Below are 12,750 nucleotides of genomic sequence, written 5' to 3' on the forward strand. Positions count from 1 at the left end.
GGAGAAAGCGGGCTGGATGTCAGGAGGAAACCTTGGACGGCACTGACAGGCCGGCTCAAGGCCAGAGGGTGCCCTCTGTGCCCCTCCTCTGGTGTAAAAATACAAGCCCGTTCAGACCGGAGGCCTGCGTCTTTTCAGACCTTCGATCAGGGCTGCGCAGCTTGAGCTGCCATTGGACTACAATTCCCAGCATCCACAGCCACAGTGGGCAGTAGTCAGGGGTGATGGGAGTTGTAGTCCAAGAGCTGGGCCTGCCTTGGGCAGAATCAGACGGCCCCTCTGACGCCGAACCTCTGAACGGAGCCGACAAGAATGTTCTTTGCTGAAGGCGGGAACTGACCGCCGTTTCACAGGCACAGGGGAAGTGGCCATCGACTGAGTCAGACCTTTGGTCCGTCTAGCTCAGTATTGTCAACACAGACTGGCAGCGGCCCTCCAGGGCGTTTTTCACACAGCAGGTTTTCCTGCGAGTTCAAAGGTTGCCAAAAAATAAAGACCCAAACAGGAGACCCTTTGTCTTTTTTTTTTTTACCCCGGATATAAATCGGGCTACACTGTAACACGCAACAAAAACCCTGAAGTGTGTGTGAAGTGCTGCCCGAGAGCTCGCAGGGACTTGGGGGGGTAAATCTGGCCACTATGTGAACTCAACCCCTCGATTCCGGAGGAGAGGCGAGCGAAAAGCCCTGTGTGGGAAACGCCCAGGGCTCCAGGCCTGGATATTCCCCAGCCCTACATGGAGAACCCAGGAATTGGACTCTGCCATCCAGTGAGCTGTGTGACCCCATTCCCCAACACCCCCCACCCCCCGATTCTTCTTACAAGAGAAGCCAGCCAAGGCCTGGCGTCATCCAAGGTTAGGAACTTCTTCCATAGAGGACGAGAGCGGAAGTGAGAGCAAGCATGAATTGCTCCCCTTTGCTAAACAGGGTCTGCCCTGGTTTGCATTTGAATGGGAGACTACATGGGTGAGCACTGGAAGATAATCCCCGTAGGGGAGGGGGCCACTCTGGGGAAAGCGTCTAAGCTTCCTGGCAGTATCTCCATGATCGGGCTGAGAGATACTCCTGCCTGCAACCTTGGAGAAGCCGCTGCCAGTCTGGGTAGACCATCCTGAGCTCGATGGACCAGGGGTCTGACTCAGTAGATGGCAGCGTCCGATCTCCTTCCTAGCTTCTTCTTTCAATAAGTGACTGCTCAAAAGTTGCCTCGTTTAATTCATGGGCTTATGCCTGCCGGCTACAACTAGCCTGTCTGCAAAAGAGCATCTCCCACGCTTGCCAGCAGCACCCACCCTGCAGGCTGCAGGGCCCCTGTCTGTCTTCCTGGAACCTCTCTCCCTACCCCCCACCCCCTGGGATAATTGATGGACCCCTGTTGTGCGGCAGAGAAAACCATAATGGCCCATAATCAGCTACTCTGCATTTATAGCTGGGAGACGGAGAAGAAGAGCTATTAGCAGAAAGACCGGCAAGGGAGCCAGAGGCTCAGGTGCTGAGCAACACAGGACGACCACCCCCCACCCACCCCCAAAGGAGTCACAGGAGCCGGCAGATCACACACAGGGACCCCCCCCAAAAAAAACCAGACCAGCCTCTCTAGAAAGCACTCTCCTGAACTGCCGTATTTACCCCAATAGAAGGCGACTCTGGATTTAAGATGCCTCCCTTAAAAACACAGGTTAAAATTGCAGGTTATACTAGTATTTACCCAGAAGAAGATCACACACACACACACACAATTTATAACATCAAAGAAAAGCTTTTGGGGGAGAAACCGAGTCTTGGATTCAGGTAAATATTTATCAACGGCTTTTTAACAGGGGGAAAAGTCCGGAAAGCACTTTATAAAGCAAGAGAAACAAAATCATGGTTCTCTGCCCCAAAGGGGATCAGACGGAAAATTAAAAAAGACACACCAACAACTCTCAGCGGAAGACAACACACACACACACACACACGTGTGCCAGGTTTTGGGAGGGGAGACAAATTCAGAAGGATACAGTCTGAATTTCTAGATGTGTGGACAAGCGAGTAATATTGATCCATATGTCATCACCCTGTCTATGCCGAAGCTCTCCATATCAATTTTAGTTTTTGTTTTTTATGTATTTATACAGGGAGAGGGCTATGGAAGGGATGCTTGTGGATTCATACATGAAGTCCAGAAAGTGTTTTGGTAGTGTTTCTTTTTATTTTGCTGTTATGCATCAAAATCATAATATTATAATAATATTATAATAATATAATAAAGAAATAATAGAGCCACCATAAATAGAGAAAGGTGCTTCGTTACCCAGTTAGCAGGGGTTACATGTGGCTTATATTACGCTAATGTAATTACGAGGAAGGGGCCCAGTGTTAGAATGCTCGCTTTGCATGGAGAAGGTCACAGGTTGAGTTCCTGGCAGCATCTCCAGGTCAGGCTGGGAGAGACGCTTGCCTGAAACCTTGGAGAAGCTGCTGCCAGTCAGAGTAGACAGCACTGAGCTCAATGGACCAAGGGTTGACTCCGCATAAGGCAGTTTCTTATCCTATGCTCCTAAACCAACATTAGGTCCATTTGGGCATATCTCCGCCTTCATTTCAAAACAAAATGCATGCAGAGAAAGGCCCCAAACGGGTTGCAGACCAGCCCGTGCCGTCATTTGGGAGGCAGTAATGAGCTCTCTCCTCCCCCATCCCATCACTCAGCTGCATTTTTTTAAAAGGTAAAAGGAGGAACTTCCCCCCTTCTCTGCCACCGCCCCCCCAAAGAGGGATAGCAAAATTTGCCACCCCTCAAATTTTGCCACCATAGGCAAGTGCCTACTTTGCCTATCCATTAATCCGCTCCTGCCTGCCAAATGGATTTCGGTCAACAGCAGGGCCGCGAATGGAGCTTGAGACGCCCAACCAAGGGCCTTGGCAGATTCACATAAGTGGGTGTGGTCAGATACCCTGACCCTAAGCTGTGTAGGGCTTTAAAGGTCATAGCCAGCATGTTGAATCCAGCCCAGAAGCAAACTGGTAACCAGTGCAGCTACTGAGGGTATAATACCATACAGGCATGGCATAAATATTATACATCCTTATTGTGCCTTCCCTTCATTATCTTTTCTCTAAACTAAAATGTCCCAAATGCTGACACTTTTCTTCAAAGGCAAGGTGCTCCAAGGCTCCTGATCATTTTGGCTGTCCCTTTCCCAGTTTGACAATAACCTTTTTAATAGGGGTGTTCTAAAGGAAAATTCAGAACTGCACAATGGTACGCACGGCGAGTGTCATTTATGCACGCGGCCTCCTCTGCATTTTCTGTCTTTGTGCACACATCCTTTGTTGCCTAGAGTCACGTTCTGTGACATTTGCTAAGCAGGGCCCACCCTGGTTTGCATTTGGATGAGAGACGACATGTGTGAGCACTGGGAGAGATTCCCCGTAGGGGAGGGGGCCGGTCTGGGAAGAGAACCTGCATGCTTGCATGCAGATTCCCTCCCCGGCATTCCCAGGATAGGGTGGAGAAGACTCCTGCCTGTAACCTTGGAGAAGCCACTGCCAATCTGTGCAGACAATCCTGAGCTAGAGGGACCCAGAATCAGACTCAGGAGAAGACAGCTTCCTAGGTTCCTATGGGAGCAAATCCTCAGAACTGGGAATCTAACAGCACTTTTGCAGATGAGCGTTTTAGCCTTGGGGAAGGCTCTGTGGGGAGTTGCAGTGGATTCTGCGGGAAGAGAAATGGAGACCCTGGATCCGGGTCTGGGTTAGAGAAGAGCCTGTCCACACTTTTCCTTTTTTCGTGGCTATCCGTCACTTTTTACATCATCCAACTCATACAACTTTTGCAGAGACTTAAATGCTTGGTCTGCACGAGTGATATTTTAGAACGGCACTCGCTTTTCAGCTTTTTCATTCACAACTTTTAATTTGAAACATTTTCTTTTTCAAAAAATGTCATTTTCACTGCGGTTTCAACCTGGCCTTTTAACTCATTTAACTTCATCGATCTTTTGATTTTTACACTGTATCTCTTTTATTCACATTGTGAGCTGCCCTGAGGAGTCGTGTACTGGAGGGGTGGGGTATAAATACCTGAATCGATGAATTAATGGATCCATTAAACTGCGCACAATATTCACCGAGCACCCTGGATTTACAGGAAGGCATTCCAATACACATGGTTTCAATTTCCAGCCCTGGACCTAGAAATCCCTGACATGGAATTTACCCTTTTCGGTGTGCCAGCAGCCAGTCCAGGCTCACACTGCTTTCCCAATGTCAGTTTCAAAACAGTTTCCCAGAAACTGGTGTTTGGATGCGAGTTGGGGTAAGAGGACTGGGAGCCAAGGGAAATGAAGAGCTTCCCCAGCTCCCGCCTGGACCCCTTTCCCTGGAATGATAGGATCACTTCCCCCTTGGCTCTCCTGCCTCCCGTTAAAGCATCTCCCAGGCCTGGTTTTTCTAGGAAATAGGCCGCCTTCCAGCTCAACAGGAGGCTGACACACAGCTCCCGTACTGGCAAAGGAAGGCGGTGGATTACGCCACTCCGGGGAGCGAGGTGTGTGTGTACACATGCTGAGCAAATGTGCCAGTTCCTGGAGATGAACCCGCATCCAGAAAGGTGATGCTAGAAAAACAGGGGATCTTGCAGCCAGGACATTCTAGGAGCTGGCTTCATTCAGGGGCCCAGGCAGGGATCATTTTGGCCTGGGGATCCAATGGGGGGAAGCAGTATAAGCCATTTAATCAAAGAATGTTATTGATTCCGAGTGAAGACGAGATCACGTGGCCTTTGGCCACGGACACTCCTCTGCTACGCTGAAACATAGGAACATAGGAGGAACATAGGAAGCTGCCATATACTGAGTCAGACCCTTGGTCTATCTAGCTCAGTACTGTCTTCACAGACTGGCAGCGGCTTCTCCGAGGCTGCAGGCAGGAGTCTCTCTCAGCCCTATCTTGGAGATGCTGCCAGGGAGGGAACTTGAAGCCTAGATGCTCTTCCCAGAGCGCCTCCATCCCCTGAGGGGAATCTCTGACAGTGCTCACACTTCTAGTCTCCCATTCATATGCAACCAGGGTGGACCCTGCTTAGCTAAGGAGACAAGTCATGCTTGCTACCCCAAGAACAGCATACCCACGGGCAGTTCACATCCTCAACACGAGAGCAGGAGACGCCTCCTACTATAATCCGGGTGCTGTGCACAGTCCTGTGTGCAAATAGTGTGCCAGTTAAAAACAAAGCCGGATGCTGAAAGCTTCATTGCGAGCTAATCTGCTGGGTAGGATGGTTATGCCCTGCCCAGATTCCGTCCGCAACTTTGGCACGAGGGAGGAAGAAAAATCCTCTTCCCCAGCTGGGGCTTCGCTCAAGGTCAAGATCCCCGCCTCCGGCGTTGTTTTTAACTGGCCCACAACGGAAAATTGGGAGGGTGCCCAGCTCTCAATTTAAGGTGCGAGGCTTCACCTAGCCTAATGCCGACCGCATGAATCGCCCTCCAGCGGGCAGACATGTTTGGGTGGTGTTATGGCCGTGCTCTGCAGATTTGGTCAACTCAAATTTTCTTCTGTGTCTCGATAATGATTAAAAACAAAACAAAAAAACAGCTCCACACGTGACTAGACATGCTCTCCGGGCGGCTCTATCATGGGGCAAGGTGAGGCAGTTGCCTCAGGTGGCAGGACGCTGGAGCATCAGCAAGGTGATACCACCACCCCCTCACCCGGCCACTGGAGCAGTTCTTTGGGACCAATCCGGCCTTTGCAATTTGTGTCCAGAATTGCGTGCGGGGTTTGTTTCTCAAACTCTCTGAACTTGGGTCCCCGTTTTGAATGCCTTCCGGGGCGGCTCTTTCATGGGGCAAGGTGAGCAGTGGCTTCAGATGGCAGGTTATTGGGGCGGCAACTGAGCAGAAAAACATGATCTTTGTGTTTGAGGGCCTGATCTTTGTGTTTGAGGGACTTTGCATCAGGGAGAGAAATGGTGCACGGGAAAGCGAGTGTGAGGCGGGGGCGGAACGACCCTTGCCCTTCGCAACGGTGCCCTCTTCTTGTTGCCAAAGAGCAGCCAGGAAAGAAAGAGGTTTCTGACTTTGTCAAGAAGCGGCATCATCCCCTGTTGCAGAGGGCAGGGAGCATCCCCTCACGCATTCTCTCTCCCCAGCCCACCAATTCCCTCCCCAAGGCGACTTCAGTTTTGCTGCCGTATGGGACACAGCATGGGATGCCTGCAGGCACGACAGTGACACATGCACGGACTGAGTGGACATTATGCCTGTGGGGTGACAGTGACCCATGGGATTCCTGCTCTTTCGGGCAGGAGTGCTTTCCAGGTAGGAGAAGCCGAGACGTGAGCAGGAAGGAGCAGGCGATCACTGGTTCTGGCCAAGCCTCTTTCCCAGGGAGAGTGGGAAAGGATAGGGGAAGCGAGCAACTTGGGTGTGGGTGGGTGTTTGTGCGTGCAAACCAGAGAGGCGAAGGGGAAAGTGAGGGGGGAGAATCTGATTGCATCACTTTGTCCGTAGAGGTGCTGAACCCTCCCGAATCGCATTTGAAAGCAACGCTTTTCCCATCAGAAGTCCTTTCTCTGGGCTTAAGAGGAAGAGCAGACTTCCATGCACTTGCAGAACTTCTTTGACACTGGATTCATGCTCATTCATATGCTACACCAGTCTCTTTCTTTCAGGCAAGAAGGAACCAGCTCTCTTTTCACCTGGGGAGTCTCACAAGGAAAACACCCTGCCCTGGCAAACCCGGGAGGAGGGGTCACCACTAGCGGGCCTGGGAACGACTGCTTGGAGGACTGAGGAAGCTGCCATATACCCTTGATCCATCTAGCTCAGTATTGTCTACCCAGACTGGCAGCGGCTTCTCCAAGGCAGGCGTCTCAGCCCTATCTGGGAGATGCTGCCAGAGAGGGAACTTGGAACCTTAGATGCTCTTCCCAGAGCAACCCCATCCCTTAAGGGGGAAGATCTTACAGAGCTCACACATGGCGTCTCCCATCCAAATGCAAACCAGGGCAGACCCTGCTTAGCAAAAGGGACCATTCATGCTCGCTCCCACAAGACCAGCTCTCCTCCCATTGCACGTTCCCATCGCATCCTCTAACTGCGGTTCAGTACAGGGGATGGGTCTATCCCGTCCCGCCTCGGTGCCCTGACTGCCGTGGGTCCGGAGGCAGGCAGCAAGAGGCCCCTCCAAAAGCCTGCCTCCAATCTCCCCTGGGCTCAACATCTCCCATCTTTCTCGGCAGGTCAACTCAGTGGCCAGATTGGCCCCTTCCTCCTTTTGCTGAGACCCCCGGGAGTTTCTGCCCCTTTGCCTCACTGGACCCAACCCCAAATGCCACGGGGCCCACCTTCTGTGCTTCCTTCCCATCGCCGGGACGTTCGCCAGGGCTCCCTCCGTCCCGCCCTGCCTCCGCGTAGCCCAGCACCCCGGGTACCCAAGCCTCCCCGGCGTAATTACTCACATTTCGGTGAAATTCTCCAGGCCCCGCAGCTGCGCCAGGTTCTGGAGGCTGTTGGGCTCCTGGCAGAACAAGGCGTTCAGGTAACATTTGCACTGCTCCAGGCAGGGGGATGCCGTGCCGGTTGACAGGAACAGCAGCCACAAGAGGCAGACGCCCGGGCGGGCCAGGGAGTGGAGCATCCTGCCTGCCTGGGGCTTCAGCCTGTGGTCAGAGAAGCCCTCTCCCCATCCACTCCCTCCCTGCTCTGGCTGGCTGCACACCTCTTGCCCTCCTGATCAGTCAGGGAACATGGACAAGCAAACATCTGCTCAGTTTAAAGGGCAGGGTGGTGGGCGGGGGGGGAGAGAGAAGACAGCAATCAGCCTCCAAGGGGCGGGGTTTGCTGCTCTCCCTCCTCCCCGGACACACCTACCCGCCCTCCCCCTTTCCAGAAGAGTGCCTCACTGGAGGCTGTTGCTGAGCTGCTGTCCATATGCACGGCCTTCTCTGCAGGTGGAGACGGGGCACGGGAGAGGGCACGCCCCCTGCTGCCACACTGATCCACTGATCCGGGCCAAGAGCCCAAAGAGGCAGAAGCCGCAGCGACCCGAGACTGAACTGGCTCCGACACAGCCAGGACTGGACTGGGTTGAGAACAGAGAAGCCTGCCTCCCGATCAGCCTTCCGTCCAAATCAGCCGGGAGGTGTGGAATAAGTCTCGCTTCGCATGCCCCGAGCAGAGATGCGGAGTTTGGGGCAATATTTGAATCGGACATTTTCGGGAAACTTTCCGGGGAATTCTCTCCAGGCAAATGTTTCTCATTTTGTATCGGTTTTTTCTTCGGAAACGTTGACGACGCAAACGTGCTGGATGCCCTAACTAGATTATGATCACTTTCATTTGATCTTTTGTAAAAACAAAAACAAAAAAACCCCTATATTACCCCACTGTTTACAAAAAAATCTATATATGTTCTCCCACACACTTCCTAGGAATGATCGTCTGGTAAATAATCATTACAACCTTGAAACTGACAAGCTTGCCAAGAGATGTGACGGCCGGGGGTGTGCGGGAAGGAAAAAAAACCTAAAAATTAAAAATGGGGGGGGTGTTTTTTTTCCTGGGAAAACATGGGGGTTTCCTCCCAGTTTGTTTTTTCCAGGCGTTCACACCTCTAAGCTTGCCTCAAAATATATTGGCATCCACTGAGCGTTGTGGATGGATTTTATGAAACAATGGATTTTTAGAAATTGAAAATTATCCACGGGAATAATAAAGAATGGAATTTTTTTTTTCCCCTGGAAAATTTTCTGTGAAAAACATTCAGCCCCACATCTATGGCCCAGGGGGACCCTCTTCTTTCTTAATGGCAACAGGACTTTTAGGGTGGTCACGGGGAAAGGTGGAACAGAACACAAGGAAAACAGCTTGGGCCCTGCGTATTTAAGAGAATGACTTCTTTGCTACGAACCAGACCGCCCATTAAGATCACAAGGAGAGGTCCGTCTGCAGTTGCCACCGGCTCCTCTGGTGGCTCCTCGGGGACATGCCTTCTCCGTTGCTGCCCTGAGGCTTGGGAACACACTCCCTGCTGAAAGAAGAGCCTCCCCATCTCTGACAACTTTTTAAAAGGCAGTCAAGACACATTTGTTCACCCAGGCTTTTAATTAGACACTGAGGCTATTCTCACGACAAGCCAAAATGGGGCTAAGGGTGCCCAGGCCGGTTTCGGCTGGTCGTGTGCTGCAACGGGAGCCATGCGACTCCCGATGGCAAGCTGATTCAAACACCACCCCCGCCTTGAACAAGGTGAGCAGAGCGTCCGCTAACCCTGGCTCTCTGATCGTGGGTCACCACACTGCAGCGGCTCACAGGTCGCCCCCGGATTGGGAGGCGACAACAAACCTCCCAGCATTGGGGGCTCCCCAGACGTCAATGAAGACAGTGGATCTTTCCAGATGGCAATAAATGGTGGGATGTTCCAAGCTTTTGCGCAAGGTACAAGCATAATCCTACTCCCTGTACTCACACTGCTGCAAGCTTCCACACAACTTCCTAACAACGTGATTCTACCCTCTGTACCCATGCAGAGCAGGGATCTTGAGCAATTTTCACTGTGGCCCCTGCTGGCCAGCTCTTGCATTATGAGAAGAACCCATCCTTTCCCTCAGTTGCCGCAAAAGTAGTAACAACAAAAAGGAGGTTCTTTTCGGAACAGCCAGCAGGTGGAGCTGTGGAAATGGCACAATGCCCTGGCTTGTAATGTCTACAGAGGGTAAGATCTCACTAGGAAGTGGCACAGAAGTTTGCCACAGTGTGTGTATGAGGAGTAAGACTCCTGCAAACAATGTATTGCTATTAGGAAAGAACCAATGAGGGGCCAAGAGGAGAGGGACATCCCTCCAAAGGAAGAAGTTGGGGGAGAAAATGGCTGTGCATTTGCTTCCTCCAGCGCAGAGATGGCATTTGGGAGGCTGAGCAGAAGAGGGCCTAGGAGATGGAGGATGCTGGTGATATTTCCTTTCACATGGCCTGTATGGACTCATCCCACACAGCACCATATTTCCAGGGCTACCCGTCATTAAAGCTGCCCTTTGGGGCGGCCTGGCTGGGGTGGGGGGGAGGGAACTGGCAGAAAGTGTCATGGGAGATACTCAGACATGCTCCGCGTCAGCTTGAGCTTCCTCTGCGACACCCTCCCTGGCCCTGAGGGCTGCCAACAGATTAGCAGATCAATTGATTAACTACCCTGCTTCTAACTAACTGATTAATCAATGCACCAGCCGGCTAAATTTGAATGCAACTGCATACTGCCGACGCACGCACACATATAAAGGCACCGGGCCTGCGAGACCTTCGGAGGAATAGCCACGCCCCAACTTCTCCGCCTGAGGAAAGGAGCTCTGCAGGCTTCAGTCCAGTGCTTCATTCAGAACATAGGAAGCTGCCATAAACTGAGTCAGACCCTTGGTCCATCTAGCTCAGTATTGTCTACCCAGGCTGGCAGCGTCTTCTCCAAGGTTACAGGCAGGAGTCTCTCTCAGCCCTATCTTGGAGATGCCGCCAGGGAGGGAATTTGGGATCTTTTGCATGCAAGCACGCAGATGCTCTTGCACGGAGCAAAGCCCCCATGTCCTAAAGGGAATATCTTAAAGTGCTCACATGTAGCCTCCCATTCAAATGCAAGCCAGGGTGGACCCTGCTTAGCAAAGCAGACCATCCCTGTTCGCTCCTACAAGCACAGCTCCCTTTTGTCATTCTGGCATGAATGACACAGGGAGAGATGGCAGTGCCCCTGAGGACGTGCAGAGTGCATTTTTCTCGCCGGGGAAAGAAGAAAAGAACAACCTCACCCAGAAATCCGGTTCAGAGGACTGTGCTTCATTTCCAGACTTGGGCCACTGAATCTCCTTTTCTAGAAGAGAAGGTGGCGGGAGAGGAAATCGCCCTCGTAAATGCCATCTCAAGTGAGTACATCGTGCAGCTTGTCTCTCTGGCCAGACCTGGCTGCCACTTCTTTCCCTCCCCGCAATTTCATTTAAACTGGCAACTTGGCCTGCTTGCTCTTCAGCTCCCTGGGGCTCAGAGAGAGCCAAGGAGGAGGCCTCAAAGGGCTAGTGACAGCATTAGGAGGCCCCAGGGAACCCTTGGCCTCCGAGTAAGAGAGGCCTTTTATTTTCTGTGATGATGGTTCTCCTGAAAGCGGGGACAGATGGGGAGGGTGGTGCGGGAGAGAAGGCATGCCTTCCTTGCGCCCCGTGATGGCCCAGAAAGACCAGCAGCTGCTTTTAAAAGGCTAGCTCAATCCACTCTCTAGCTCAGCTCCCAAATATCTCTGGATCCCATGGAGCTCGGATTCCCCGACGTTTTTGGACTACGACTCTCATCATCCCCTCACAACAGTCTTCGTTTTAAAAGGCAATATTTATTAGATAGATAGATAGATAGATAGAAAGATAGATAGATAGATAGATAGATAGATAGATAGATAGATAGATAGATAGATAGATAGATCATTAAAATTTGAAAAGGGGGAAGGAAGGTGCAGATAGATAGATAGATAGATAGATAGATAGATAGATAGATAGATAGATAGATAGATAGATAATTACTGTTGTTTGTGGTCATTTGAAAAACGAAACACACATTTCAAAGTGTGTCATAACAAGCTCGTCCTTGAACAATGGCCCTGCGCCTGCCTCATTCAGGTTTAAAATGTAAAAATAGTGACTGAGCTCTTGAAGGAAATGCCCCAAAGCACTCCTGTGGAAATTAAAAGGATATGTTAAGAAACCCTCAAAGAACTGCTACTTGGAGTCATTCTTAAGAATGGCTCAAAGTCGTCCCGTCGAAATGAAAAGGAGAAGTTAAGAAATCCCCTGCTAACTGAGCAAAGGGGCACCTTTCGAAGTAGTGACTCTCTTACCTTTAGCATGGGGAGAGCAACGGACCCTATCCAGCCCGAGCACAGCATCCCTCCCAGTGACTGTTCCTGATGCCCACCTACTCTTCCTTTTTAAATTGTGAGCACAACAGGAAGCTATCTTCTCATTCCTTTTGCTATATAAACTGCTTTGGGTTTTTTTTAATTTTTTATTCCCTTAATGGCTTAGGGCCAAGATACCTAAAGGGCCACCAACTCCCATATAGGTCTGCCCAGCCCATGAGACCATGCAGAGAGAATTCCCAAGAGTCCCACCACCTTCTAGAGTACAAATGTTGGTGATGCACAGGTGAGCCTTCTCAGTGGTGGCCCCAGCTCTCTGGAACTCCCTGCCCCTTGACCTTAGCCTCGCCCCATTCCAGCAGGCCTGCCTCTAACTTTATACATATGTCTTGTTGACTGCCCTGTTTTAATGATTGCCTTTTATCCTGCATTTTTATTATTTTAGAGGCCATTGTGTGTTATTGTGCTTTTTAAATTGTGCTTTAAGATGCCATGAATGCTTCTAGGAAGAACCTGGGGGGGTGGGGGCAGATACATTTTTTAAAATCAAATAATACTAGAACCCTTGATTTAGGGACAAGGCCTGTAGCCTTCTTTCACTGGCCAGTAGAAGGCAGACTGGAACGCCAATTTTTTCTCCCCGCACAGCTGTGCACCAGCTGTACAGAAGTGCACAAAGTGTGCAGAGGGAATAATTAGGGCCCCATCTTTCGTACAGATGGCTCGGAGAGCACTCAACGGCAAGCAATTCCCTTCCATTACAACTTCAACGGAGGCAAATGTAAAACCTATCCAAGGAAGTACATGCATTTGCAGCCCCTGGGATAGCGATGGTTCCACACACGGGCTTCCTAGATAGAAGGAAAGCGGC

General features: G+C 51.0%; 1 protein-coding gene across 1 annotated transcript in view; it reads right to left on the bottom strand.

The window, feature by feature from the left end:
• The window catches only part of NTRK1 (neurotrophic receptor tyrosine kinase 1), a 39,273-nt gene extending 31,573 nt beyond the window's left edge, over positions 1-7,700 (bottom strand). Inside the window, exon 1 of the mRNA XM_053279023.1 lies at positions 7,453-7,700. Within this exon, the coding sequence (XP_053134998.1) occupies positions 7,453-7,631 (179 nt within the window). The 5' untranslated portion in view covers positions 7,632-7,700. The remainder of the gene's footprint in view (positions 1-7,452) is intronic.
• Between the last annotated feature and the right edge of the window lie 5,050 nt (positions 7,701-12,750).

The sequence above is a fragment of the Hemicordylus capensis genome, chromosome 14 (assembly GCF_027244095.1).
Source record: "Hemicordylus capensis ecotype Gifberg chromosome 14, rHemCap1.1.pri, whole genome shotgun sequence".
NCBI lineage: Eukaryota > Metazoa > Chordata > Lepidosauria > Squamata > Cordylidae > Hemicordylus > Hemicordylus capensis.